The following is a 24,750-nucleotide window of genomic DNA, read 5'->3' as shown; positions in this document are numbered from 1 at the left end:
GGTATCACTTACTGAAAATACATTCCCCAAAGTCAAACTAAAAGAGGGGCCGGGGCCTCCGTATTACTGCCTATAGTTTTGGGATGGGATGTCCAAAAAGCTAATGGTCACATATTTGTCCACATTCTTTTGACCATATATCAAGTTGATTTGTGATTCAGATAATAATTAAAAATGTTATTTTATATAAAACTGTAACTTGACATATACTGTCATTCAAAGTAGAAACACAGATACAATAATTTAGTTTTTGTTTAAAGATGAAAGCCATGACTGCTATAGTAAAATAGGCTTATCATATGCATATAGACATGTCAAAAAAATTGCTATATGTCACTAATAATTAAAACAATCTAGTAAAACCTGTTTTTAAACATCAAATAAGCAAAGATGTACTTGTTGCTTTTCATAAACTGTGGTTATTGCTTCCTCTGTATGTTTCTAAATTGGCTATAATATCTCTCATTCAAGCACAGGTTAATCAAAAAGTTACAAAGCCAAAATACCTTTCAAAAAAGACAAAATTAATTCATAATTTTGCATTCATTATTAAATCAAATACAACAGAGAGAAAATAGAACACAACTTTTAGATTGAAATGTAACATCACTGATCAGTAATCAGTAAATCGACACGCTTTCTTAAGGATGTAAATCCTTTCTACTTCTGCTGGTTACTTAACTTCAGTGTAAAGATTAAAGTAGGTCAGTAGGAGCAATGCCACCACAGACAATCACATTTCCAAAAATAAAGCAGCTTTCTAAGACTTTGTCATATTGTGATCAGTGGTTTTGCCCATTTAGTTAAAAGAGCATTTGATTTTTGGATTACAGGACCAGGCCATGGGTCAATGTAATTCCACATAAAATTATGTTTTATAGATCTAGATATTTTATAGATGTGTTGCCTTACATTTTAAAGCATATAGTTTCTTTTTTATTATGCATTAAAGCTTGGATCCACAACAACAGTCAAAACAGAGTCAGCAAGTCTGATACAGCCAGGCTCTGCATCAACTTTTTAGTTATTCAGCAAGGAACCCACTATTCGAAGCAAAGTGCCAGTACACTACTGGCACTTTCAAGTGGGACACCAGTGGTCAGTGAGCTGTTGAATAAGTAAAGAAGCTGCATGTGCAGGGGATTAAACACAGTAGATCTAAAGATTCCTTAACTTCTTCCAAATGCACTCTTGTTGATACTCTTGTTGAATCAAATGATATCCAGATCTGTTGTGCTCAATCCCCTACACATGCAGCTTATTGTGATGTTTTAAACAGAGCATCTTTAGGTAACAGAACCCCAACAAAACAGGAGCCAAGTATTGGCAAACACTATAGCTAATAAACTTAAACATTAATAAGCATTAATAAGTACAAGTCATTTATAATACTATAATGGCTCTTCACTTTATGCAAAGACTTTATCATGCATGTACTGTACAATTGTTAAAGGCTAAAAACAGATCTTAATGTATGCAAATGACTGATATTTAAATAAAATCCACATGCTCTCGCAAACATCCACATCATAAATGATCTTAAGTACTTTCCGCATCAACTGGTTGCTGTTGTCGAGTCCGAGCAGAGAAGGCGTACAGGAATGGATTCACACAGCTGTTGATAAATATCAGTGCTGCAGTTATATTATCTACAGCCTCTGCGAATCCCAGCAGCTTGTCATTCCTGAGTAACACTGCAGCAATAACCAAAATGTTGTTTATAGTAAACGGGACCCAAAAAACCAAAAAGGCCACCACAATCCTGGTCACTAGCTTTGTCATTGTTTGACTTTTTAAAAAAGCCGACCGATTCACCCCTCGGTAAAGATAAAAGTAGAAATAAGCCAGTAGGAGATAAGACACCACAAACATCAAAGTCTCCCAGAATAAAGTAGCCACCTTTTCTGTGTCATTCCGATAGTGTAGTCTGCACTGCAACTGTTCATCCTTTCCAAAACTTACACTGCGCTGTATGAGAGCATAGGATCCTAATACTCCACTCAGCATCCACATCCCACTCAGAAGAATCTTCTGTCCACTTACTCCAAGCTTGGCCCATTTCTGACGATGCAGCACTTGCATGTATCTCTGCACACTCATCAAAATAACACACAGTACGCTGCAATAGAGTCCCCAGTACACTGCATAAGAGAAGAACTTACACAGGAATACATCAAAGATCCAGCCATACAGAAAAGCCCAGATCCAGAACGGCAAAGAAAGTAGAGTCAGCAGGTCTGACACGGCTAGACTCAGCATCAACCTTGGGGTGAAACTGTGTCCTTTCAGCCGTCTGGCAAGATGCACCATTACTGCTATGTTACTAGGGACTCCCAGTACAAAGCAAAGCACCAGTACACAACTAGCCAACGCTTTTTCAGGTAAGATATGAGTAGTCTGTGAGCTGTTGGATGAGTTGAGATGCTGCATGGTTAGGTGCTCCTAGGTGTATGTAGTAGCCAAGCATAATTTTCAACAGAAAATGTGAGAAGTGAGAGTTTCTGTGGTTTTCTGCATAGTGACACACAGCATATCATGCCATCATAGAAACAAAATCTAGATTTAGGAGTGGCCTAGTCTAAATTCTTACCTCTTGTCTATATTCCATTGATATGCCATCCAACATAGGTCCATTAATGTGAAGTTTATTCTTAAAGCCTTTCCATGTGGTGGCTATATTGCATTGTGGCTGCAAGTGTCAATCATTTCATGGTATCCTGGGCAAAGCTTACTGCTATTTCCTTTGTCACATCACCAATTAATGATGGTTGCATTTGCAGGTCAATCTGTCAGTCTGTTTTGAAAGTTGAACCATATCCAGTCAAAATCTCACAAACTGCAAACAGCACTGCAACAGAATTGCTCATGGATACTATGATACCACTCTTGAGCTCTCCTTAATTATTTTTAACATCAGTTGCCAAGGCTGGGTGTCCCAACAACTTTGCCATGCAAAATTTTTTCCACAAAGTCATAGTTCAGTTTTAGAGCTGTCACCGACAGAGGGCAACCAGTAAACCTTCAAACTAAAATGCATTTTACAAAAAACGGTGTGTGAATAACCTGTCAATACTGTCAACCAATATTGTCAATATTGTAAGGAAAAAATGGAACAGAAGGACGTCTCTCCAAACTTGATAAAAATGGTGAATCTTTATTACAGGATGCAGTAGCAAGAAACACGAAGTATAACTTGGGATCAGCAGAGCTTGACTGAACAATTTGGGGTTAACATATATACATTTAAGAAGAACCATATATGGGCTTCCTCGGCCTTTTAGGGGTTTCCTGTAAAGGATGTGTATTACCCAAAAGCAGTGCACACAAGATGGAACTGTCACCTCAACTCTAATTGGTCTAATTGTCTTTAATCACTTTCATGTCTAGGCCGATTCCCTTTGTCTGTGATGGCTGTTGATTACTCATTATAATAATCCCTTTCAAGTTGGTTAGAACCTGTGAGAGCTGTCTCTGCTCTTCTTGTTTCATATGCTAAACTAAGCCAGGTGGTTTCCAACTTTAGGAAGAGACACCCTGGTTCAGAAATTATGATACTAATGCCATTGAGTGCAGTGGGGTAAAACATTGGGTCCATGCTGTAATTCTTACAATATTGTGTTGTGTTTTTAAGTGTAATGCTTAGTGGCACTTAAAGCAAAAATGGTTTTGATTTGCTGCACAACATATGAACGCATGTTTACCTGATTAACAATTAAAATAATCTAAAACTGTGCCTGAGTCATGGTTTTTAGATTCCCTCATGGTTTTAAATGCTTTATGAATGCTAAGGTGGCCACTAGTCTAAAGATGAAAAAAATGGTTAAAACCTTTTGGGTGCTTGTAGTTATATAGATTGTTTTGGAGTCTCATCACCTAATCTTCATTAAAGCGCAGTTATATATTTTCAAGCACAGTTAAAATAGCTAAAGTTTAATCATGTAAATTCTGTCACTGATGCAAAAAATGCTGCTCTGTTTCTCTCTGGGTGGATATGCCAGTGCTGGGCTATGCTAACGCTAATAGCAGCCTCTTTATTTTTTGCTAGCACTATCTTTAGAATTTCTTACCTCTCAAGGTCTATTATAACATTCTTTTTTTTTTTTTTTTTAAATTAATTGCCAAAAATGAAATAATGTAACTTGTGACTCAGAAAGTAAAATTACAATTTATTTTGGCTAACTTGCATGATGCATTTTTCACAGTGAATAAACAAAAGCTAAATGTGGTTTGGGAAAGAGCCAAAATCATTGTTGTCAATGCAAGCTTGCTGTTGGCTGAAGGACATACAACACTAGTTACTGATCCACAAATATTATTTTTAATGGTTTAAAGTTGCAAGCTCAGTTACACCAAAAAAAAAAAACTCCCAACACACACACACACACACACCTTTGATTCTAACAAGCAATACATGCAGAACTGATGCTTACTGAGACTAAATTTTTCTGAGTCAAACTGAGGGAAGTGGTTTGTGTTTGGCATTTCAGGTGAAGAGCTAAAAGACACTTTCTATTTTAAACTTTCGTTAAAGTACAGTAGACCATTGAGTTACGAACGGTTTACCATACAAACATTTTGGGTTACGAACGATCTTTTTCAACTTAACGTACGAACAAATTTCGGATTACAAACATAAATTCGCGAAACACGTGATGTCACGAACGAATTTGACTCCAACCGTCTCTCTCTTTATATAAATATATACAGTGAGCGAACATTCGAACAGCAGACAGTGTTTTTTTAAAATGGCCTCAAAGAAGGTGCAGAGAAAGCGTAGTAGTGACAAAATAAAACAATCTATTACTATTTGTTGTTGTATAATTACTTCTGCCAGTAGCTGTCACTGTGTATCAGACAGAGGGGACAATGAGTGAGAGAGAAGAGGGAAGTCGCTGAGTAAAGTATTCTTTCTTTCGTGCAATTACACCTACAAAATACAACACTTAAAATAAAGAAGGAAATAATAGAGAAATATGAAAGTTATTGTTGTTTCTGGTAGATACATTTTATAAAAAAAGAACGAAAGTTATTATGGTGTATGGTACAGCACACATACTGTACTGAGATGTGATGTGTTTTTTATGTACAGTACTACTGTGTATTGTTGTTTACTATTGTTTATTACAGGAATGTCTATTCTATAATTTAAGATTTAAGGGAAAATATACTTGTATTTATGACAAAAAAGACCATTTAAGACATTAGAAAGGTTAGGTAAAGGGATGGTTTGGGTGGTCTGGCACGGCTTAATTGTATTTACATTATTTCTTATGGGAAAAATAGGTTTAACTAACAAACATTTTGACTTAAGAACAGCCCTTTGGAACCAATTAAATTCATAAGTCAAGGGTATACTGTATACTTATTGCTTACACATGACCATGAGTGAAGGTGGTTCTGCTAAGCCTGTTGGTATCAGTTGTATACAATTAATAATAAAAAATAAATTACATGCTTCCAGTCATTTATTAAAGAACTACAACATTTTGACATGACGGTATATTTAGTGGAATAAATTTCAATCATATGCATACAAACATAAGAATACTATTATACATGTCACTAGGAGGCTTTAAGCTAGTCCTCTAAATAGCCTGGCTTTAGAACATTAATGAAGCAAATCAAAATACAATAATTACTTTTTATAAACTGCTAATATTGCTTCATCTCTTTGTTTCTGAATTGGCTATAACAAGTTATTCAGAATCCCACAATTCAAGCACCTGTTAATGAAAAGGCTAGAAAAGGACAAACATCAATTCATACCATTTACATTAATTATTCAACAAAAAATACAGACAGCAAATAAGACATTAACTCTTTACATTTATATGCAAACTTTTTAAATGTAACAAATCACAGATGGTCAGAAATCAGAAAATCCACATACTCTCTTAAACCTCTCAGCCCTAATGGGCTTCAGACTTTTCTGTTTCAGCTGGTTGCTGCCGTAGAGCCCGAGAAGAGAAGGCATACAGAAACGGGTTTACACAGCTGTTGATGAAAGTCAAAGCTCTGGTAATGTGGTTTCCAGATTTTGCGAGTTTTATCACACTGCCATTTTTGAGCAACACTGCAGCGATGAGCACAATATTGTTGATAAAGTATGGGACCCAACAAGCAAAAAAGATCACCACAATTCTGGTCAGCAGTTTTGCAATTTTGTGACTTTTTAAGAAAACCAACCTATTCACTCCTGTGTAAAGATGAAAATAGAAGTAAGTCAGTATGAGGAATGACACCGCCAACAATAAAGTCTCCCAAAGTGAAGTAGCCACTTGCTCTATGTCATTCTGGTAGTCTGACACACACATTAGCTTTCTGTTATTTCTCAGTACAGTGCGCCGTATGAGACTATATGATGCAAATACTCCGCTCAGCAGCCATACACCACTCACAAGGATCTTCTGACCTCTTCTGCCAAGCTTGGACCATTTTTGAGGATGAAGAATCTGTATGTATCTCTGCACACTTAGCAGAATCACACACAGTATACTGCAGTAAAGGTTCAAGTAAACCATATAAGAGAGGAACTTACATAAGAACAAACCAAAGATCCAGCTGTGCAGAAGAGCAAATATCCACAATGGCAGAGAAAGCAGATTAAGCAGATCTGATGCAGCCAGGCTCATCATCAGCCTCGTGGTAAAACTGTCTCCCTTTATCCATCCAGCAAGACGAACCATCACTGCTATATTACCAGGTACCCCCAGTAAAAAGCAAAGTGCCATTACACAACTAGCAGCTATTTTTTCAGGTGGGAGATAAATGGTTGAACTGTTGGATGAGTTGAGATGCTGCATGTTTGGATGCTGGTGATAGAATGTGGTATAGCTGACCATACAGTCAGACTATAAACTGAACTCTTGAAATACAAAGATAGCTCTTGTGGTTTAATCTTTATGTCCGGTAGGCAGAGGAAACAGTGACACTTTTAAAAGGAAGTCAAAGGTTATAAGTGGTATTAATGTTCGGTATACTTTAAAATTCATAATGTTTTGTTGAATTGTTTTGAAATTTAAAATAAAAGTTATTGGTGGTATTTTATAACTCCATACGCAACCATTTACTCCTTAATATCCTTGTAATGAGAGGCGCTTAAAAGCTGTACACTTTAAATGAGTGTAAAACATACATACACTGTTGGGAGGGTAGGCAAACATTGAAGGAAGTGGGCAGAATAATGAAGGAACTTTACCTAAAATTCTAAATCTCCAAGAACATATGTGTACTAACAGGGCAATGACCTGAAGCACATACATTTACATTTTCAGCATTTACCAGATGCTTTTATCCAAAGCGACTTATAATTCTGACTGAAAACAGTTTGAGCAATTGAGCAACCTGGCAGTAGTGAGGCTTAAACCTGCAACCTTCTAATTGCTAGTCCGGTACCTTAATCACTGAGTTACTGCTGCCCACGTAAAAAAAAGAACAAAACTATGCTTTAGGAATGCCTCTTTAACAGTTCTGGAATTAAAAAAATATTGTGCCAGGAAAACAGTAAATATATAAATTTGGTTAAACTCTCTCAAAAATTTGGTGCTACCTGTTGGTGCCACAAAACCCATTTGTCTGTTGGGACAATCTGTTCACATTTTAATTTTTTGTGAGATGAAAAGTATATATTAATTCTTTACCCTCTAAAATGCAACAACTCATTTTTGTTTTTGGCTCTTTGCCCTTCACTTAAATTCAATTTGCCATTTTCATTTACAGGATGGAAAACTACTGACCCTGCTAACCTTGTTCAAGTGCTTTCATATTTTGGTGATGAATTATTCTTTTCCAAACCTTTTTCATTAGTGAAAGTAATGATCGTTTAGTACCAGGGAAAACTAATATAAATAAAAGTTTGCAGGGATGACCGGATGGGAGGAAGTACACGAGAAAACAAGTGCAGACATGCAGCAGTACTCAAAAGATGTGAGGATGTTGGAGACAAACTGAGAAGGAAATAGAAAGGGAATGACAATAAAGTGATGAGGCTGGAGTAAAAGAGATAGATCTGAGTAAGTGGGTGGTCTGTAATCAGATTGGTGGAATGCTTTATTGAATCTGCATTGTTTTGATATCTTTGGATGATCAATGTTAGTATTGCTTTGCATAATGAGTGGAAACCACCTGTTCTGAATATACACTGCATATAAAATAGTCTCATAATCCACATCTTTATTTGTATTATTTTGCCAACTTACTGTTGATTTACATGATTTTTATTGAGAAGTCCAAAATGTTTAACTATTTTTTTTTGTATTTTGTTTGGATGCTGGTGATAAAATGTGGTATAGCTGACCATACAGTCAGACTAAAAACTGAACTCTTGAAATACAAAGATAGCTCTTGTGATTTAATATTTATGTCTGGTAGGCACAGAGGAAACAGTGACACTTTTAAAAGGAAGTCAAAGGTTATTAGTGGTATTAATGTTCTGTATACTTTAAAATTCATAATGTTTTGTTGAATTGTTTTCAATAATTTCCCTCGGGATAAATAAAGTATCCATCCATCCATCCAACTAACTATTTTCTCCACTGCCCCCCCCCCCCCCCCCCCCCCCCCCCCCCCCTTTTTAGCGTAGTCAATTAGTCTTTCACTGCTGGACATCCCAATCATGTCCAAGGAGGGTATATTCGCCTGCACCACCACCTTCCAACGGGTGTGCAGTCACACAACCCCTTCTTTATTTGCCCATACTTTGCACACGGGTGCCACCTCTATACAGGCGCCACAGGCTTCTAACCAGGGTCCTTGCACATCATTTGATGACCCCCACCAACTTATTAGTCCAGTCTTTCCCACTGTTCTGGAGAATGCAGGTAAAAATGCAACCAAGATGCATCCAAAATAGATTTTAAGGCCTATTGAGCAGAGCCAAGTATTATAGATTTAATAACCAATTAAAAGGGTCATGTTTATACCTTAAAATGTTCTGCCTTTAGCAGATACTTTTATCCAAAGCAACTTGCAGTACTGTGGCAGTATATTATCTAAGCAATTGAGGGTTAAGGGCCTTGCTTAGGGGCCCAACAGTGGCAACCTGGCAGTGGTGGGGCTTGAACCGGTGACCTTGCAATGACAAGGCCAGTTCCTCGACCCCTTCTTATTCACCCATACTTTGGTGGATTTGCACACCTCTGTACAGGCGTCACAGGCTTCTAATCAGGGTCCTTGCACATTAGAAGATACACTTTATTTGTCATATATACATATACAGATGTACAGTACAATGAAATTCTTTCTTCGCATATCCCAGCTTGTTTTGGAAGCTGGGGTCAGAGCGCAGGGTCAGCCATCGTACAGCGCCCCTGGAGCAGACAGGGTTAAGGGCCTTGCTCAAGGACCCAACAGTGGTTGCATAACAGAGCCTGGATTTGAACCGCCAATCTTCCGGTTGATGGCCCAAAGCTCTACCCACTAGGCTACCACCGTCCCCGTTTTTTGTTTGATGACCCACTCACTTGTTAGTCTGGTCTTTCCCATCTAGCAGACTGATGGCCAATTTTTTTCTGCTGCAGGCACTGCCAATTGTGCCCGCTAGAGGGCACCCAGCCAATCGGGAAGTTCAGAATCCCAGTGCTGGTGTGCTAGTGGATTATCCAGCCCTACCAGCTTTAGGAGACTTGCAAGATATGCAGGAGCTGAACAATTTAGAACCTTTAAAAGTTAAAAGCTAGTATTTTGAAGTCAGTGAGGCAGCCAAATAAGCTAAATAAGGCCTGGCTAATGTGTAATGCTTTCTTTTTTCAATTTGAAGTGTCTCAGCAAAGTGTCTGAATACTGTTGACTCTTTACAGACATTTCCAGAAAATTATTACAAAAAATCTTTAAGGTTTCTAATTATTTTTTGGATGAGCAATTGAGGTTTAGTGGGAAAAATGGCAATTATATTAATTCAAAATCAAGTTCACAATACAAAGTGTGCAAAAAGGTTATAGGGTCTGAATACTTTCTGAATCTATTTTATATGAAAAACAAATCATGTCCAATGTGGTCATCAATCTAATTCTACAATAAAAAGTAAAATCTTCTGGTGATACAGATTGTCAGTGTAGCATCTGTATAGTGTTTAAAATGTTCTACATAGAGATCACAGTGTGTCAGATACTTGACGTTTTTGATTTCTCTAGTAAGGTTGAGATCAGTAGGTAATGGAATGCCTGTCTGACTCATCTGAGACACATGACTGATGTCCTTTAAAAGTTTACTGTTTAACCTAAATGTCATCTGGGAAGAAGAGCAAGTGAGCAAGCAAGGAGTAGAAATGCCACTGTGATGCGATAAAAGCAGACTGGCAGAGTCTTTGTGCAAATGAAATACGCTTGGCATGCTGCACTGCTAGTCAGCGGTGGCATTAAGGACGGCAATGACAAAATAAAGCTGGGCATGAAGGTCGAAAACTTGTGGCACTCAGGCTGTCCCAGGAGTGCAAACATTTTAAGAGCTTCATGTGGAAATGAAAAGAGCAAATGGCAACACATTCCAGGGTTACTAAAGTCTATCAAAACCTTCCTACAAAATGTTGTAGACAATACAGTGTTTCTTCCACTGACTTACTGAAGGCGCCTGTGTCATATTCAGGAGAATCATGCTTAAGTAGAAAGCTAAAAAAGGAAACGGCCCCCATCCGCCAAAACAGCACTGGTACCTTCTTACCTACGTAAATGGCTCAAATGCTTAACTTCTATGTACTGGAATTCAGGTGAAGAAATTAATTTCCTTTCTTTAAGACTGACCAAAGACCCTTTAATCTTTAAACAATGACCAAAGTCTCTCATCTTTATTAAGCACTTAATGGGCACTAGGTTTTCACTTACTTAAGAAAATCCCTCTTGATCTTTTTAAACTCCTAGTGGAGTTTAAGCTGAATTGGCTTTTGGGCTTTTGCCAAGTTTGTAGTATGAGGAAGAAAGAAGGAAGTCCTTCTTACAAGAATACAAATCACTTTAATGAGTTGCTCTGAATAATAGTGTGTGCTAAATGCTGTGAATGTGTATGTGATACTCTTAATGAAGAGCATTTCCTGGGTGTGCAAGGTCTGTAGGAACTTGCTAATGTGTTTTTTTAACAGTGTGCATGTGTTCTAGAGAATGCAGGAAAAAATGCAACCAAGATGCATCCAAAATTGACGTAAAGGTCTATTGAGTAGAGCCGAATATTATAGATTTAAGAACCAATTGAAGGAGTCGTGTTTATACATTTACATTTTTGGCATTTAGCAGACGCTTTTATCCAAAGCAACTTACAGTACTGTGACGGTGTACTGTCTAAGCAATTGAGGGTTAAGGGCCTTGCTTAAGGGCCCAACAGTGGCAACCTGGCAATGGTGGGGCTTGAAGCTGTGACCTTTCAATTACTAGTCCAGTTCCTAAACCACTAGGCTACAACTGCCCTTTATGAATGTGTATTGTATTGCCTGTCATGACTAAGAGTCCATCTGGCATTTTTAACTCTTGATAGTTGCCTCATATTGCTTTGAAATCTCACACACCAATGTGCTTATTGACAGATTTCTTTTATAGCTAATGGATGACATTATATAACTGGCAGTTGTGACTGTTATTATGACCATCAGTTTAAAGTCGCACTCATTTTATGTCCATACTCTTATTAATGTGTAATAATCAAAAATCACCCAGAGATCAATCTTACACGTCTCACCATGTACACGTATTTTTCTCGTTTCTACAAAACATGTTTTCAGTGTTTTCAATCATTGACACCTCAAAACAAGTAATGATGCTATCAGAAGGCAATAGACTGAAAACACCTGGAGGCACAGTTCAATATTTGAGAAGAGTCTGGTGGGTTTTTTTCTAACAGAGCTGATACATAAGGTAATACACAGCAGCTGAGCTAAGAAGGTAACATTTATGCATTTTAGTGATTTTTCTAACTGAATGGTTGCAAGACATTTATACTTTGTCCAATTATTGGTATTCTAAAAAATTTTTTTTTAAAGATTTTTACATATTTACAACTATTTCATCATATTTTCCTTTTGCTTGTTTCATCTTGATCAGTCCCTGTTAACAGTCATTCACAAGCTTTTGGTACAACTCTTATTACTTATTACTTAGTCTTTGAGTGTGATTTAATTATATTTTAATGGATTATTTCTCCACTCTTTTTGATAAATGTATGAGCAGTTTTAAAGTTAGAGCTGTATTTACCTGCTCAGGGACTGCAGATGGAAATGAGCTTGTTAGCCTCTCTCTGGTGCAATGCATCTTTTCTCTGTGAGATGAATGTATTTTGTGACTGGTCCCTGAAAAATGAAACAAATAAATAAAAATCCTTAATCACTTCACTTGGCAGAATTGGTCAGTTTTAACCCAAATGGTTTGACTTTTTGCTGTTCCTATATGTATTTAACCATTTCAAAATCAGTTTTAATGTGTGGTGGGTTTTTGTCTTGTTGGAAAACTCATGTGCACCCAAGATTTTAACTTTTTAAGTTTGTGGTTCTAATTTTAAGGTTATCTTCCTCCTTTTTTTATACACTTTCCATAATGCTTTAGTTCAACTTGCTGCAAAATGGTCCAAAAGTCTAATCGAACCATTGCTATGCTTAATGGACAGTGCTGTCAGGTTTCAATGCCTAACATTTTCCCTCCAAACATACTCCTATTCATGTAGCTAAATAACTCAAATTTCAGTTTAATTAAATTATAAAACTTTATAGACTAATAAAAAAATAAGTTGTGTATATTTTTAACCAAGCAGATGTCTAATATTTTAAAACATCACTGTACACTTATCTTATTATTTGGAGAGTTTTTGGGCACAGGTATGTGTTCCAATTATTAAGTCACTGAGGGGAAACAGTCATGGTAATCATTAAAATCTCAAGGCTGTATGTAAAATCTTGACATTAACCATAAAAGAGGCAGCATGTGTGTTTCCCCCGGGTCTTCACGCACTAAGCTATTTTAATAGGGCTTTGTGGCTGTGACGTATAAAGGCATACATCATGAGACAGATTATTACCCACCCACTCTTCAAAAAAAATTAGCTCCTAAATTTAGGCTGGCAGCCTGCGGTGAGGTACTGAGACTAAGTGTGATCTCTGGAGAATCTAATTCTGGATCAATGGGGAGAGAGCACCAGGAGGTCAGAGCAATATTTTTGAAACCTGTGTCACGACATGAATCATAGAGCACGCCGATTTATAGTTTTATTTGGCTGTAGACAAGGCCATAATTCATCGCACATCAGGCAAAAGATTCAGAATTGGTGAATAGAAAATGTTATCAGAAGTAAAACAGAAAGACATCATTGATTAAAATTTCCAATTCATTTCTACTCCAAAGTAAAGCACAGCTCACTTAATTTTTTGTAGGTCATGTTCAATCAATATCTACATTTATTTGGATGATAGTGTGTGTGCGTCACTCACCCTGACTGAGTTCGCTGAAACTTTAAAAGGTCAAAAAGCTGCTGGAGACCAATTACTTCTAATAAGCAAAGGGGGATGGCTGAACATGTAGCATTTAGTTTGGTCCATTTGTCCCCTAATGAGTAAAGACCTACTTTGGAGAGCTCAGAACACTGCTAAAGTAAACATGTACCATGTAAAGAGCAGCTTAAAATAAAACTGCTTTTATAATTGAAACAAAAGTACTCTGCTGAGCCAAAACCACAACCATAGATGAAAACAAGCATAAAATCAAGCATTAGCAATAAAATGTTGCCACCTTTTCAACATGACAGCTTATTTGTCCTGTTAATGTGATGATATGGGCTGTTGTAGCCTAGCGGTTAAGGTACTGAACTAGTAAGCAGAAAATCGCAGGTTCAAACCACACCCCTGCCAGGTTGCCACTGTTGGGCCCATGAGCAAGGCCCTTAATCCTCAACTGCTTAGACTGTAAGTCGCTTCGGATGAAAGCGTCTGCTAAATGCCGAAAATGTGACCGAAAATGTGATAGAACCAGCTAGATACACACAAGTCTAAGATCACAATGTGCAGTGCCAGTTATCAGCTATTGGACTCTGGAGCAATGGACACAGTTCTCTAGAGTGATGAATCAGTCTTTACCATATGGAATGGAAAGCAAACCAAATCTGTAAAACTTATGATCTGATAAATTGTATTGAATTAAAAAAAACTCACATCCAATACCTAATTACAACTAAAACATTTTAGGATGTCTGGTGGTTTGTCTGGAGAAAAAAGTTAAATGAAGTATAAAAATGATTAAACTGATTCTTGGCACTGCATCAACGTCTTTAAAACAGCATGACACTTTATCTAGCTTGGTCACATGAAGATTTCAGATCAAGTCAGTTTGGCTTCATTTCCCAGATGGAGTTCATGTGAAGTTAAGAAGGAAGACTAAAAGTAAAGATGGAGACACAGCTTTATAAAGAAATTTATTTGGCTCATTTTACTCAGTTTATCCTAAAGTGGCAGAAGAGCTCAGTAGTGGTCTGACTTTTCTCACCCTGCTGTCACTCACTGGTGACCCCTTACAGGGCGTACCTCCTGTGTTTTAATTAATTTCCTGACCTCTATCCACCACGGTGGGGAAGAGAGGGTGAAAATTACCTATCAAAAGTGACTCGGTGCACCTGAATACATGCAATAAATTTTACATTTTTTCTGGTTTTGTTTTTTTATCTTAGATTAGCCGAACTACAACTAATCAGACTCTCCCTATGAGAGGGACAGCAGCACAGACACCATTTTAAATTTGCATTACTGGAGAAACAAAAAATATTTGTTTAATCTATTTGTTTAAAATGAAAATTCTGTTAAATATAATAGAAATTTATTTTGTAATAGTTGTTTGCATGGGCTTTCTTCAGTTCCTCGTTTTCTCCCAGTAGGTGGAAATGAATGGGTAAGTGTGTGGTGTCTATGAATTGATTGGTTCATATTCTTTGCATGAATTCTGTGTGGCTCTTAAGCAACTAAGATCCAAATTAATACAAAAAGCAGAAAGTACAATTTCTGGCCTAAATACAAATATTTTTTGTATTTTAAATAATTGCAGTTTTGTAACTGTCCAACCCTTGAAACAGTGCAAAAAAAATGCTGACTTTCAGCTTCATCTTCAAGGAGAAACAACACTTAATGCTAAATCCAATATGTTTACCAGATTTGTAAATACATGAAAAACGATAGAGACAGATAACTTTAAGCTCACGCTCAGCAATGTTTATTATTGTGTATGCTGGAATTCTTTCACCTGGCCTTCTTCTTCTTCTTTATAGTCTGACCTCTTCAGCTTTTTTTGAAAGCCTTGGTAAGGTTCTGTTTAAACTGGCTGGCCTCAATCAGTAGAATGCCACGCCGTTTGATCTCGTCTCGGGTGAGCGAGCAGTCCTCCTGGCTGCAAAACCTTAATGATTCTGAAGAAAGAAAAGAGAAAACAGATCTACAAACTGTGCACAACTCACAAGGAAGATGTTAAGAGCAGGTGAATATAATAAAAAAAATATCACCTGCTCTTAACATCTGCCTTTGAGTTGTGCTCAATCAATACAGTTCTAGAGTACCAAAATATGGATATGAATACTATCCCACCCCCCACAGTTTGTGCAGACACCTTGGAAATATAAGACTGACCATCAGTGGCATGGCCCGCCATTGTGCTTCTCACACTCCTGAAGTAATTGGGCTCCATCATGGCGTTCTGCTCCTGTAGGCCCCACATCTGCTGACATAACGTTTTTATTAGCCTTAAAGGGTTAACAGCATTTGTACTAATAATGCTGCCTTCAAGTGCTCACCAGACTAAGTTACAAGTTACTCATAAGGCTCATTTTAAGGGAAAATAATGATTATTGATTACGTATTTCTGGTGCATTCATTGCCTGGACGAATGAGAGATATGCCAATATCTCCCCAATATCAGTTTCCCCTTTTCTTTAAGGTTATTTATTTCATTTCCTGTTTAGGAAGGATCATTGCTTTATTTGGTCAGGACTGTGATGTGTTCAGTTTTTTAATAACATTATAAAAATTTACAACCCACTGCCAATGACCTAATTAAAATGACGAAATCTCCATGTCCTCCTCCATTATAATTGGACAAAGTTTATTATCTAATCAATAACTTTTAAATAGCTCATGTTTGTAATTACAACTTGGAATGCTTAGTACAACGTTTAAGTGAAGAATTCGTATTAACAATAATCCTAATAGCACATGAAGGCAGCATAAAGAACCAGTAAGAGATTAACAGGCAGAAAGAAAGAGTCTATTGACCTTATCTTGACCCAGATTGAGCTGGTTCTCAGCTAGATCTGGGGGTAATATCCCCAAACTGGACAGATAAGCCCTGATTTCACTCAGTTTCTTTATGGCATCCAGACTGCTCTTATTTGGAGGACCCTGTGAGCATAGTAAGCACAACTGAAAGCCAAAAACTTTGTCAATCAAATACACTGCACAAAAAATGAAGTGACAAAGACACTAGAAAAACACAAATCAACTGGTTTCAATACTAACCTTGGCTGGTTCAGATGTCATTCTGTAGTAGAGGTTGTTAAAGTCCTGGTCAATACTCTGTAGCACCACCTGTGCCTGGTGTAGTCTGCTCTGCCACTGGTTGCATCGCTCCTGTTTGCGGCAAAGCTTCTTCTCTAATTCCACCTTTTGTTTCTTGTACCTTTAAACCAACACAAGGTATTTAGTCAACCTAACGACCTGTCATCACATATATGTTTCTTTCAAATAAAGTTTTAATTCATTAAATGCAGTTTTTTTTTTCAAATACAGGGGCTTGTTAAAAAGATTTTGGGCCCTTACATTATTCCATACAGCTCCTGAACTTTGTTTAAGGACGGTAAAAAAAAACCAAGACAGTGTGCAGGACCTTTGTGTTTGATTTGATTATGGTTAAATGAAGTGCCTGTATCTCGTGTTTGAGCATATCACTGGTGGGTCATTAATCATGAAGCCCTAGGTAAGAAATAGGGAAGAAATGTCTAAACATCTCAATAGAAATCAGAAAGGATATCAATCTGGTCTGTCAATGCTAGGAATGTTTCAAAATGCTGGGTGGGACCAATAAACTTCACACTACTGGTTGTATTTGGAGGAATGGCCATAAGCTTGTTGGACATCCCATTCACAAACTAATAATATTAAAATAGAGTGACTGTAGGTGATTGTTTTAGCTATAATGGCAGCCACTTCGGAGTATGTCTGTGAGAATGTGTGCCCATTCAGTCAAAAGAGCATTTCTATGGCTGGGCACTGATGTTGGTCAAGCCTCAACTAATGTTCCAGTTCATTCTAAAGTTCTTCACTGGGGCTGAGGTCAAGACTCTGTGCAGGCCACTGGAGTTTCTTCAAACCGAGATTTTCTTCATGTCTTTATAGAGCTTGCTTTGTGCACAGGGACACAGTAAAGCTGGCAAGGGCCTTACCTAAACTGTTGCTGCAAAGTTGGAAGCATAGAATCTCCCTTACATAACTGATTTATTACCCCTGTTAGCAACTGTTAGTCATGGCTGAAACATATGAATTCAATCATTAGAATTCAAGAATTAATTAATAATTAATGTTATACATTTGTGTTGCTTAAACACCTAAATAATTGTCCTGTTTTTCAGTGTGGTGTGCATTTCTGTGGGACGTTTGGCTCTGCAGGCCTTACCGTTCAGTACCTGGTCCATCAGTAAACTTGAGCTGAGCGTACTGAAGCTCCACGGCCTCCAGATCCTCTCGCTGCTGCTTTACAAGTTCTTCAAACTTGGTTATCTGAGACAGCAGTCGTTTTTGCATAGCTTTCTGGGACATCAAACAGGTCACCAACTCCTTCAATAACAAACAGTGCTGTTACATATCATGTTGGGTCCTTTTTTATTATTTTGAAGGTATCTGCACTTTCTGTAGCAGTGAATGACACTCACAATGACAGAACTGGACACTCAGAGACTAACAGTTGTCGAAGACTGCTGCAATGATGATGACAGCTGCCACAGTGAATAAAAACAGCTAATACACCTAATGCAGTTGTTGTGTTTGTTTTTCTTTTTTTATAGTGTCATGGCCTGGTGTCACTTAGAAAATGTGATTTCACCCCCTCAACACCCCCAAAGTCATAGTTCTTCTCAGGATTTCTTCCTTATACAGTTCAGGAAGTCTAGTCACCGTCTCTGGTTTGTTTATATAATATTTACTGTATTTTTTTTTTAATTGCTGCAGACCCCTACCCTGACTGATGAGAGCCCCCTCCAACACATTTGCAGGTTAAAAAAAGCAGTTGACTACTGCACAAGGTCGCACAGTGCTCTCCATTATTCCCATTTTTTTTTTATGCAGGCACCATCAACCAGCCAACAGAGGCAGAAGTTACAGCAGTAATGAGGAATCCCTTCGGCCTACCCACCCTCAGACATATCCAATCATGTCTGTGTAGGCACCCAGCCTGTGAATAGCCTAAACTTTTAAATCTACTTATAGCCTTGTTTAGGCCATGCAAATAATATAAACCCACGTTGCTCAAGCATTTAATATTATTAATAAATCTCAGTCTGTGGGCTTATCAGTGTTTATATCTGATGATTTAGTCCCTGCATTTTGAAACTCATTAGGCCCTACAAGATGAAGGACAAGGGGTCAGTTATTTTCTAAAAAATTAAAAAGTTATTAGGGACACAACTAACCCATTTCAGTACAGGTGGATAAGAAAAGAGCCACACACTCAACAATAGTTAGAATATGATGATAGTTAACCTAATTGTTTGAATTATGTAAATTGTAAATTAATACTATTAAAAATGCAATTTAATACCAAAACAAATTGCATCTTTGCCAACAGTGTGTGCTCTATATGTGAAGTAAGATCATTCAGAAAATGTACCTGCAAATCAGTGCAGCTCAGAGCTTCCTTCAGCTCATCAATGCTCTCGATCAGTTTAACTTCACTCTGCAGACTGCCCGGTTGATCACTGAACTGCTGAGCCACTGAAGATCACACCAAAAGGATCACATTTTTTAACCAGCAAGCTTCTAGCCTTATGTAAGGAACAAATTTATAAAAGTTTTTTTTCATGTTCCAATCATTCAGTCACAGAAAAGAAAGAGTTGCATAAATTCCAAGTCTGTCCTGAAATATGAGATCTAGTTTGAACCTCTGTGTGAGTAAAATAATAAAGCAATAATAGGATTTTGGTATTTAAACATGTTTGTGATTATCTTACTTTGGACAGCAGATGGATCGATCAGCTTCTTACCCTGTAGTGCAACATCACATTATGAATTACTTTGAACCTTTCTGCTTCCTCTGGGATAGCAACAATTAAAATTCCTCCCTGATGTGCTATCTCTCTATTTACCTCTTCTTTCATTCTGTGTACAGCCTTGGTAATGTGCCCTCCTTCCTCTCGCTGGTAGTCTAAACGCCTACCAGTCTGCTTTTCTTTTTCTGCCTCCACCTCACTCAGCATGCTTTCTGTGACCTGCTGCTCCAGCATCAACTGCTCCTCTATTTGCAGCAGCATGGACTGCAGGACAAGGTCCAGTTAATAAACATGTCCAGTGTGGTGATTCATTATTTGTAATTAATCTTTGTATTTCTAGGCATGAGGTACCTTGGAGGTGTCCAGGCCAGCTTGGGCAGACTGAGACATCATGGCTACTTTACAAAGTTCTGTATGGTTTTTGAGAATGGTCTTATGCAGCTTTTCTAATGCCTGAGGCAGCTCTCTTACCTCCTATGCACAAAACAATACAAATTGTACAATGTGAAATGGTAAAGGAAGATCAGAGACAAGAAATAAAAAATGCATAAAGAACAATAACAATTAACCGTATCACAAACATCTTTGTTTTTACTCCCTAAGCAAAACTCATCTGCTAAAAAAAGCCCAGAGATGCCCGTCTGACATTCGTAATCTGCATTTGAACAGAAGATCAAGTTTCTCATGTTCAGAAAATAAATGGGTGCATGTAAAGTATGGGAATTAGCCAGCTGAATGTCTACATACAAACATGATCGATCATGACTAGGGGGAAGGGGGCCGATGCCCTGTGATGGGTTGGTGTCCTGTCCATGTTGTGTTATTGTATTGCACCCAGTTATTCTGGAAAACTTGGACCCACCACAAGCCTGACCAAGATAATGCAGTGATAAAACATGAAAATGAAATAAAATGTGTACAAGAATAATGAGAACAGACCTAACTGGATTAGTTCAGTGGCATTCAATCTTTGTAAACGATTTAAGAAAACTGATAGAAAAGAGCTTTATTTGTTTATTATGGACACTGACCTGCTGCAGATGTTCTCGCAGACTCACACCAGTACTGTGAATTTTTTCGCCCTCTGTGATCTTCAAGCTGATTTTCTCCAAATTGTTCTGTAGCTGTCGCACCCTCTAATTTACACAAGCACACACAAAACTGTAAGTATAATATGTAGGCGTACTGTTCATTTCAGATCTTCGCGATAACATGCGATTTTTCCATTGCCTGAGAATTAAACCAGAAAAACTCCATCATAATGGAACAGTGGGCAGTATAGGTGCCCTTATATAAGTGTATAACTGTCCTTGTGTAGGTGCTCCCCTTAAGTGGGTTTGCTTTTTGTCCTGGATGTGTTTCTGCCTTAGGAATCACTTTGACTAATTAGAATAAGGCATGTTGGTGAGAATGAATGAATGAATGAATGAATAAAACTAGAAGACATTTGATTTGCTGTCCATGGTCCTGAAATTCAGTTGATTTTAAATGCACTCGATACTTGATGCAGCTCAAAAAACACATGAAGGTGCATTACTACCTGGTCATGCATTTCTGCTGTGCTATCAGGAGCATTGTACAGCTCTAGACTTTTCACACTCTGTTCCAGCTGAACTTCTCTGCTCCGAACTGTAAACTGCAGCTCGTCGTGCTGTGCTATCAGAGCACACAGCCTCTCGTGCTCACGCTTCACCAGCCTCTACAAAAATACACAATATGCATGTCTGAGGTTCATTTAACTGTACAAATATGTAGCACAGGGTTTTTCAACCTTTTTATTGAATGGGCTGCATCAGTGACCAAATGCACACATACACTAATGTATAGGAAGCATACATATAGATCCATTTTATAAAAGTTCGGGTTGCATTATTAAGTGTCCGGGTACACAAATACCCCAAATATTAATGATTAAAGCCTGATCTAGACAGTTCATGGATTGGGATTGTGAAGAAATCGCAGGACTGTCCCTAGAAATATAGGATATGTAATCATCTTACAAATAGCCACTGTAATTGTATTTGTTTATATACAGCACAACTATATTCCTACTATTGTAAAGTAAAAGATGTTCAAAGCTAATATTTTTACTTCCTTTTGGATGTATTTTACATACCTTGATTGACTGTCCAGGGCTGGTTAAGTGTTTGCCTCCTGGTTGCATAAAAGAGGACTTGGTTTTGCTGTTAAACACCTCCTTGGCTGCATTGTACTCAGTCTGTAACTGCTTTTCTGAAACAGTATTTAGTAGTGTAAACACATTTAATTGCTCATCCTTACACTGAAGACCATCAACTCTTTATAGAATGATACATCTGCCGGCTATCTACCAGCTGGGCATTTACACGGGCACAATTGGCTACGTCTGAGGGAATACCAGTCTTGCATCCAGTGTTTCCAGGTGAACCCAAACCCACCACAACCCTTATTAAGACATGGTGCCCATCCGGTGCAAAGCATTGTACACTCTCACTCACACCCCACTGGTAGAAAACTCACACTAAGTCCTCATAGTGACAAAAAGTAAGGATCAAATGTATTATTAAAAATGAGTAACATGTTATAATACTAGTAGTTAGACTTACAATTTAAAAATATACTGTATATAAGAGATTAAAACAGCAGGTAGTGGACATAAGTTTGATCCTTACCTTAAGTTAATAGTTTTCTGGCTACTTTAGTTTAATTCCACTGCCCAAAAATATGCCATTTAGTATAAGTGAATGGAAAATAGTTATTCTCTGCAATGTCCTGTCCAACAGATTCCCAAATAAAATGATGCATTTGCCCACTTTGTCTGTGGTAAATGAGAGAAGTTTTGTAACTGGTGCCTTGTGTTTCTGACAACCACTGCATCCCTGACCAGGACCAACTGGTTAATGATGAATAATGAATATTTTTAGCTGGTATATGATCTTACAGGGCAACACGATGGCTCAGTGAGTAGTACTGTCGCCTCGCAGCAAAAAGGTCCTGGGTTCGATTCCCAGGTGGAGCTGTCCGTGTCCTTTCTGTGTGGAGTTTGGATGTTCTCCCTGTGTCTGTGTGGGTTTCCTTCCACAGTCCAAAGACAAAATTGTTCATGACTGTGTTTGACATTAAACTTGTGAACTGATGAATCTTGTATAACGAGTAACTACCTGTCCTGTCATGAATGTAACCAATGAGGGTAAAACATGACGTTAAAACCCTAATAAATAAATATGATCTTACACGCACATACAAGTCAAAACATATACATACATTTGTATTGGGTAAGTATGTGGTGGCAGTTTTAAGTTAATAAGAAGTGAATGCACTGTTTTCAACTGTGTGAGTGAACTGGCGGACGGTTACATGCTAAACCAAACTACCGCTATTGGTGCGTTTTTTTAATAGTACATAGTATTATTATTTTTTAACTAATTAGAGTAGTTTGTGTACACGTATGATATACTTTTTAACATGATAACTGTTTTATAGCTGAACATCCGGTGAAAACGACTGCAAGACTCGAAAACCTCGAAAAATTTGAAAAATATTCGGTCGGTTAGGAATGAAAGCGGGTGGGTTTAACGGTACCTCTCTTCTGTACCCGGACTCGCTGCTCCTGTAGAGTCAGCACTAGATGTTCGTCTGTTTCCAAACTCATATCATCCAAGCACTGAGTTTTCATCCTAACTTTATTTTAAATGTACAACTTTTTAAGCTAGTTAAATGTCCGAACATATCGGAAAACGTCAGTTAGAACCGTTATGCGTTGTTTATTTATAATACCGTGCGGTTGAATTCTTCATTCTGATTGGTCAGAAGTAGTTCGAGAAAGAATCGATTCATTGAGTCACGACAAAAAACACAGAATCACTTTGAATCATGTATTTTTATATTTATTTCCAGAGCTTGGAAATGAAACAGCCCACATATCTGTAAGGTATTTTGTTTTCTAACAAGAAAAATTATTCTATAATATGTATGTACAAACATATACAAACAACTACTTTAACATGAATGTCATGAGCGTAACATTATTACAATAAACACGTCTACAGTTCAGACACATTCTTACTAACATTATAAACAGAACAAATAACCACAGAACAGCTACATTATTTGATCAAAATTGCATTGAAAGACTTGCATAAGAAATAAATTCAGAGCAAAAGGCTTCTGATGTGACCACAGACGTGATACAGAATGAGTAATACTGTATTTGTATTTAGCAGCTTATTTATGGTTCACAATTTTAAACTTGATCATAGCCCTAAAAAAAATCATATAATGCCCACTTAATAGTGTTGCAGAATAAGGCCTGTTGACGGTTAGTGTTTCAGTTCGCTTAAACGGTGTTGGATGGGTTTGAGGTCAGGGTTCACCATTTTATGGACCTTTTTTCCCCCAAGGAGGGCAAAGAAGCAAAAACGGCCTTTTCAGAAGTACAGCAACGAAACTTTAAGAACTTGGTGGTCCTGTTGGGTGCATTTGTGGATGGTCACTTAGACTAAACTGTTGCTGGCTGAACTGCTGAAATAAAGAATAGCTGCCTGCTTAATTTCACGTGTTCTCAGCATAGGCAGGTTTAAATAGTTTTGATCGTGAAGTGAATTTATTGACACATTTTTTTTTTTTCAAAGGATAGATTACCAATCCATCACATGTATCACAGTTGACAGCAACATGTGTGGCTAAAACACCTAAACTCAATGGTTGGCACTGGTTTTCACGTCCTTTTGTCAGTTTCATGTATTACTACGCATTTCTGCTCAGTAGGAGTTATGACTTTTGTGGTTGGGTTTCCGGTGTCGTCCGTGTCTTCTTGTGATCTTGATTTCTTCATCCTGAGTAACACAAAACTTGACATTGACTGCTGAGGTTTGAAACAATCACTGTTACTTAAACTTCATTAAAAACTTTATTTTTTTACCGTATCTGTGTGCTCGTGTTCACTGCTGGTGTTGGACAGGTCGAGGTCTGACAGCACTATGTCCTCATCGTAGTCTGTCTGATATTCTGACTCCTCTGTGAGAACAAGATCAAAGAGGTGAGGAGGGTAAGCAGGAGGAAACAGTTACTGAATGTAGGTGTGAGCTAAATCATTTCTCACCGTCCACTATGGCCTGCTTCACTGGCTCTATTCGGGACACAATCTCAGCCAGGTCAGTGAAAAATGCATTAGGACAGGTCACCACCTGCAGGACAGCAAAACTGGGTCTTTATTTAAAGGTTTTGGTCTTATAATAACTATATTCCAGGGGTAAAAACAAAATGAGGTTCCTTTGTAATCTTGTCTTCAAAATAATTACTAACTGTTAAGTAGTTAACTAATTCTTAGATTCTCAGGGTTCTGTGTCTCGATGTGTTTTTTTTCTGACACCTTTATGGTTTAACAGTGTATCTTCAGTTATTTTTAATTTGATAATGTATTTTGAAGGCAGAACTTCATATATATATGTCACAATATGAAAGGCTACTCCAGCTGACTGTGACAAGGCAGCTCTCAGAATAGCCTGTCATATTGTGACATCAGTTTCACAGTTCTGCGCTATCCCTGCTCTGTCCTGGGGCTGCAGATGT

The 24,750-nt window shown here is 37.7% G+C and overlaps 4 protein-coding genes across 4 annotated transcripts in view; all 4 read right to left on the bottom strand.

Moving 5' to 3' along the window:
- Positions 1 to 1,539: 1,539 nt before the first annotated feature.
- On the bottom strand, positions 1,540 to 2,430 carry LOC134335611 (leukotriene B4 receptor 1-like). The gene has a single exon (XM_063018170.1). It carries the CDS (start codon positions 2,428 to 2,430, stop codon positions 1,540 to 1,542), a length of 891 nt encoding a protein of 296 aa, XP_062874240.1.
- A 3,479-nt stretch (positions 2,431 to 5,909) lies between these two features.
- LOC134335703 (C-X-C chemokine receptor type 2-like) lies at positions 5,910 to 6,803 on the bottom strand. Its single transcript, XM_063018296.1, has one exon. It carries the CDS (start codon positions 6,801 to 6,803, stop codon positions 5,910 to 5,912), a length of 894 nt encoding a protein of 297 aa, XP_062874366.1.
- Positions 6,804 to 15,137: 8,334 nt separating this feature from the next.
- Positions 15,138 to 22,930, bottom strand: LOC134335351 (kinesin-like protein KIF7). Its single transcript, XM_063017874.1, has 13 exons — positions 22,762 to 22,930; positions 21,317 to 21,432; positions 20,741 to 20,899; positions 20,232 to 20,336; positions 19,552 to 19,674; positions 19,297 to 19,464; positions 19,162 to 19,195; positions 18,822 to 18,925; positions 17,613 to 17,773; positions 16,460 to 16,619; positions 16,217 to 16,342; positions 15,575 to 15,662; positions 15,138 to 15,357 (listed from the first exon to the last, which is right to left on the bottom strand). Exons 1-13 carry the CDS (start codon positions 22,853 to 22,855, stop codon positions 15,230 to 15,232), a joined length of 1,566 nt encoding a protein of 521 aa, XP_062873944.1. The 5' UTR covers positions 22,856 to 22,930; the 3' UTR covers positions 15,138 to 15,229.
- A 126-nt stretch (positions 22,931 to 23,056) lies between these two features.
- Positions 23,057 to 24,750, bottom strand: part of pnpla7b (patatin-like phospholipase domain containing 7b) — a 36,942-nt gene continuing 35,248 nt past the window's right edge. The window contains exons 34-36 of the mRNA XM_063017508.1: positions 24,281 to 24,365; positions 24,101 to 24,195; positions 23,057 to 24,014 (exon numbers count right to left, since the gene is read on the bottom strand). Coding sequence (XP_062873578.1) covers positions 23,940 to 24,014; positions 24,101 to 24,195; positions 24,281 to 24,365 — 255 coding nt within the window. The 3' untranslated portion in view covers positions 23,057 to 23,939. The remainder of the gene's footprint in view (positions 24,015 to 24,100; positions 24,196 to 24,280; positions 24,366 to 24,750) is intronic.

Source organism: Trichomycterus rosablanca, chromosome 21 (genome assembly GCF_030014385.1).
Source record: "Trichomycterus rosablanca isolate fTriRos1 chromosome 21, fTriRos1.hap1, whole genome shotgun sequence".
Taxonomy (NCBI): Eukaryota; Metazoa; Chordata; class Actinopteri; order Siluriformes; family Trichomycteridae; genus Trichomycterus; species Trichomycterus rosablanca.
This window is presented reverse-complemented; position numbering and strand designations above follow the sequence as displayed.

Bases quoted from the DNA above. Each gene is read 5' to 3' on its own strand.
- LOC134335611 (XM_063018170.1), bottom strand. From the start codon at position 2,430: ATGCAGCATCTCAACTCATCCAACAGCTCACAGACTACTCATATCTTA.
- LOC134335703 (XM_063018296.1), bottom strand. From the start codon at position 6,803: ATGCAGCATCTCAACTCATCCAACAGTTCAACCATTTATCTCCCACCT.
- LOC134335351 (XM_063017874.1), bottom strand. From the start codon at position 22,855: ATGAAAACTCAGTGCTTGGATGATATGAGTTTGGAAACAGACGAACAT. The intron at 20,900-21,316 runs GTATGTAAAATA...GTATTTTTGTAG, and splicing joins GCCCTGGACAGTCAATCAAG to AGGCTGGTGAAGCGTGAGCA. The intron at 19,465-19,551 runs GTACCTCATGCC...CTTGTCCTGCAG, and splicing joins CTGGCCTGGACACCTCCAAG to TCCATGCTGCTGCAAATAGA.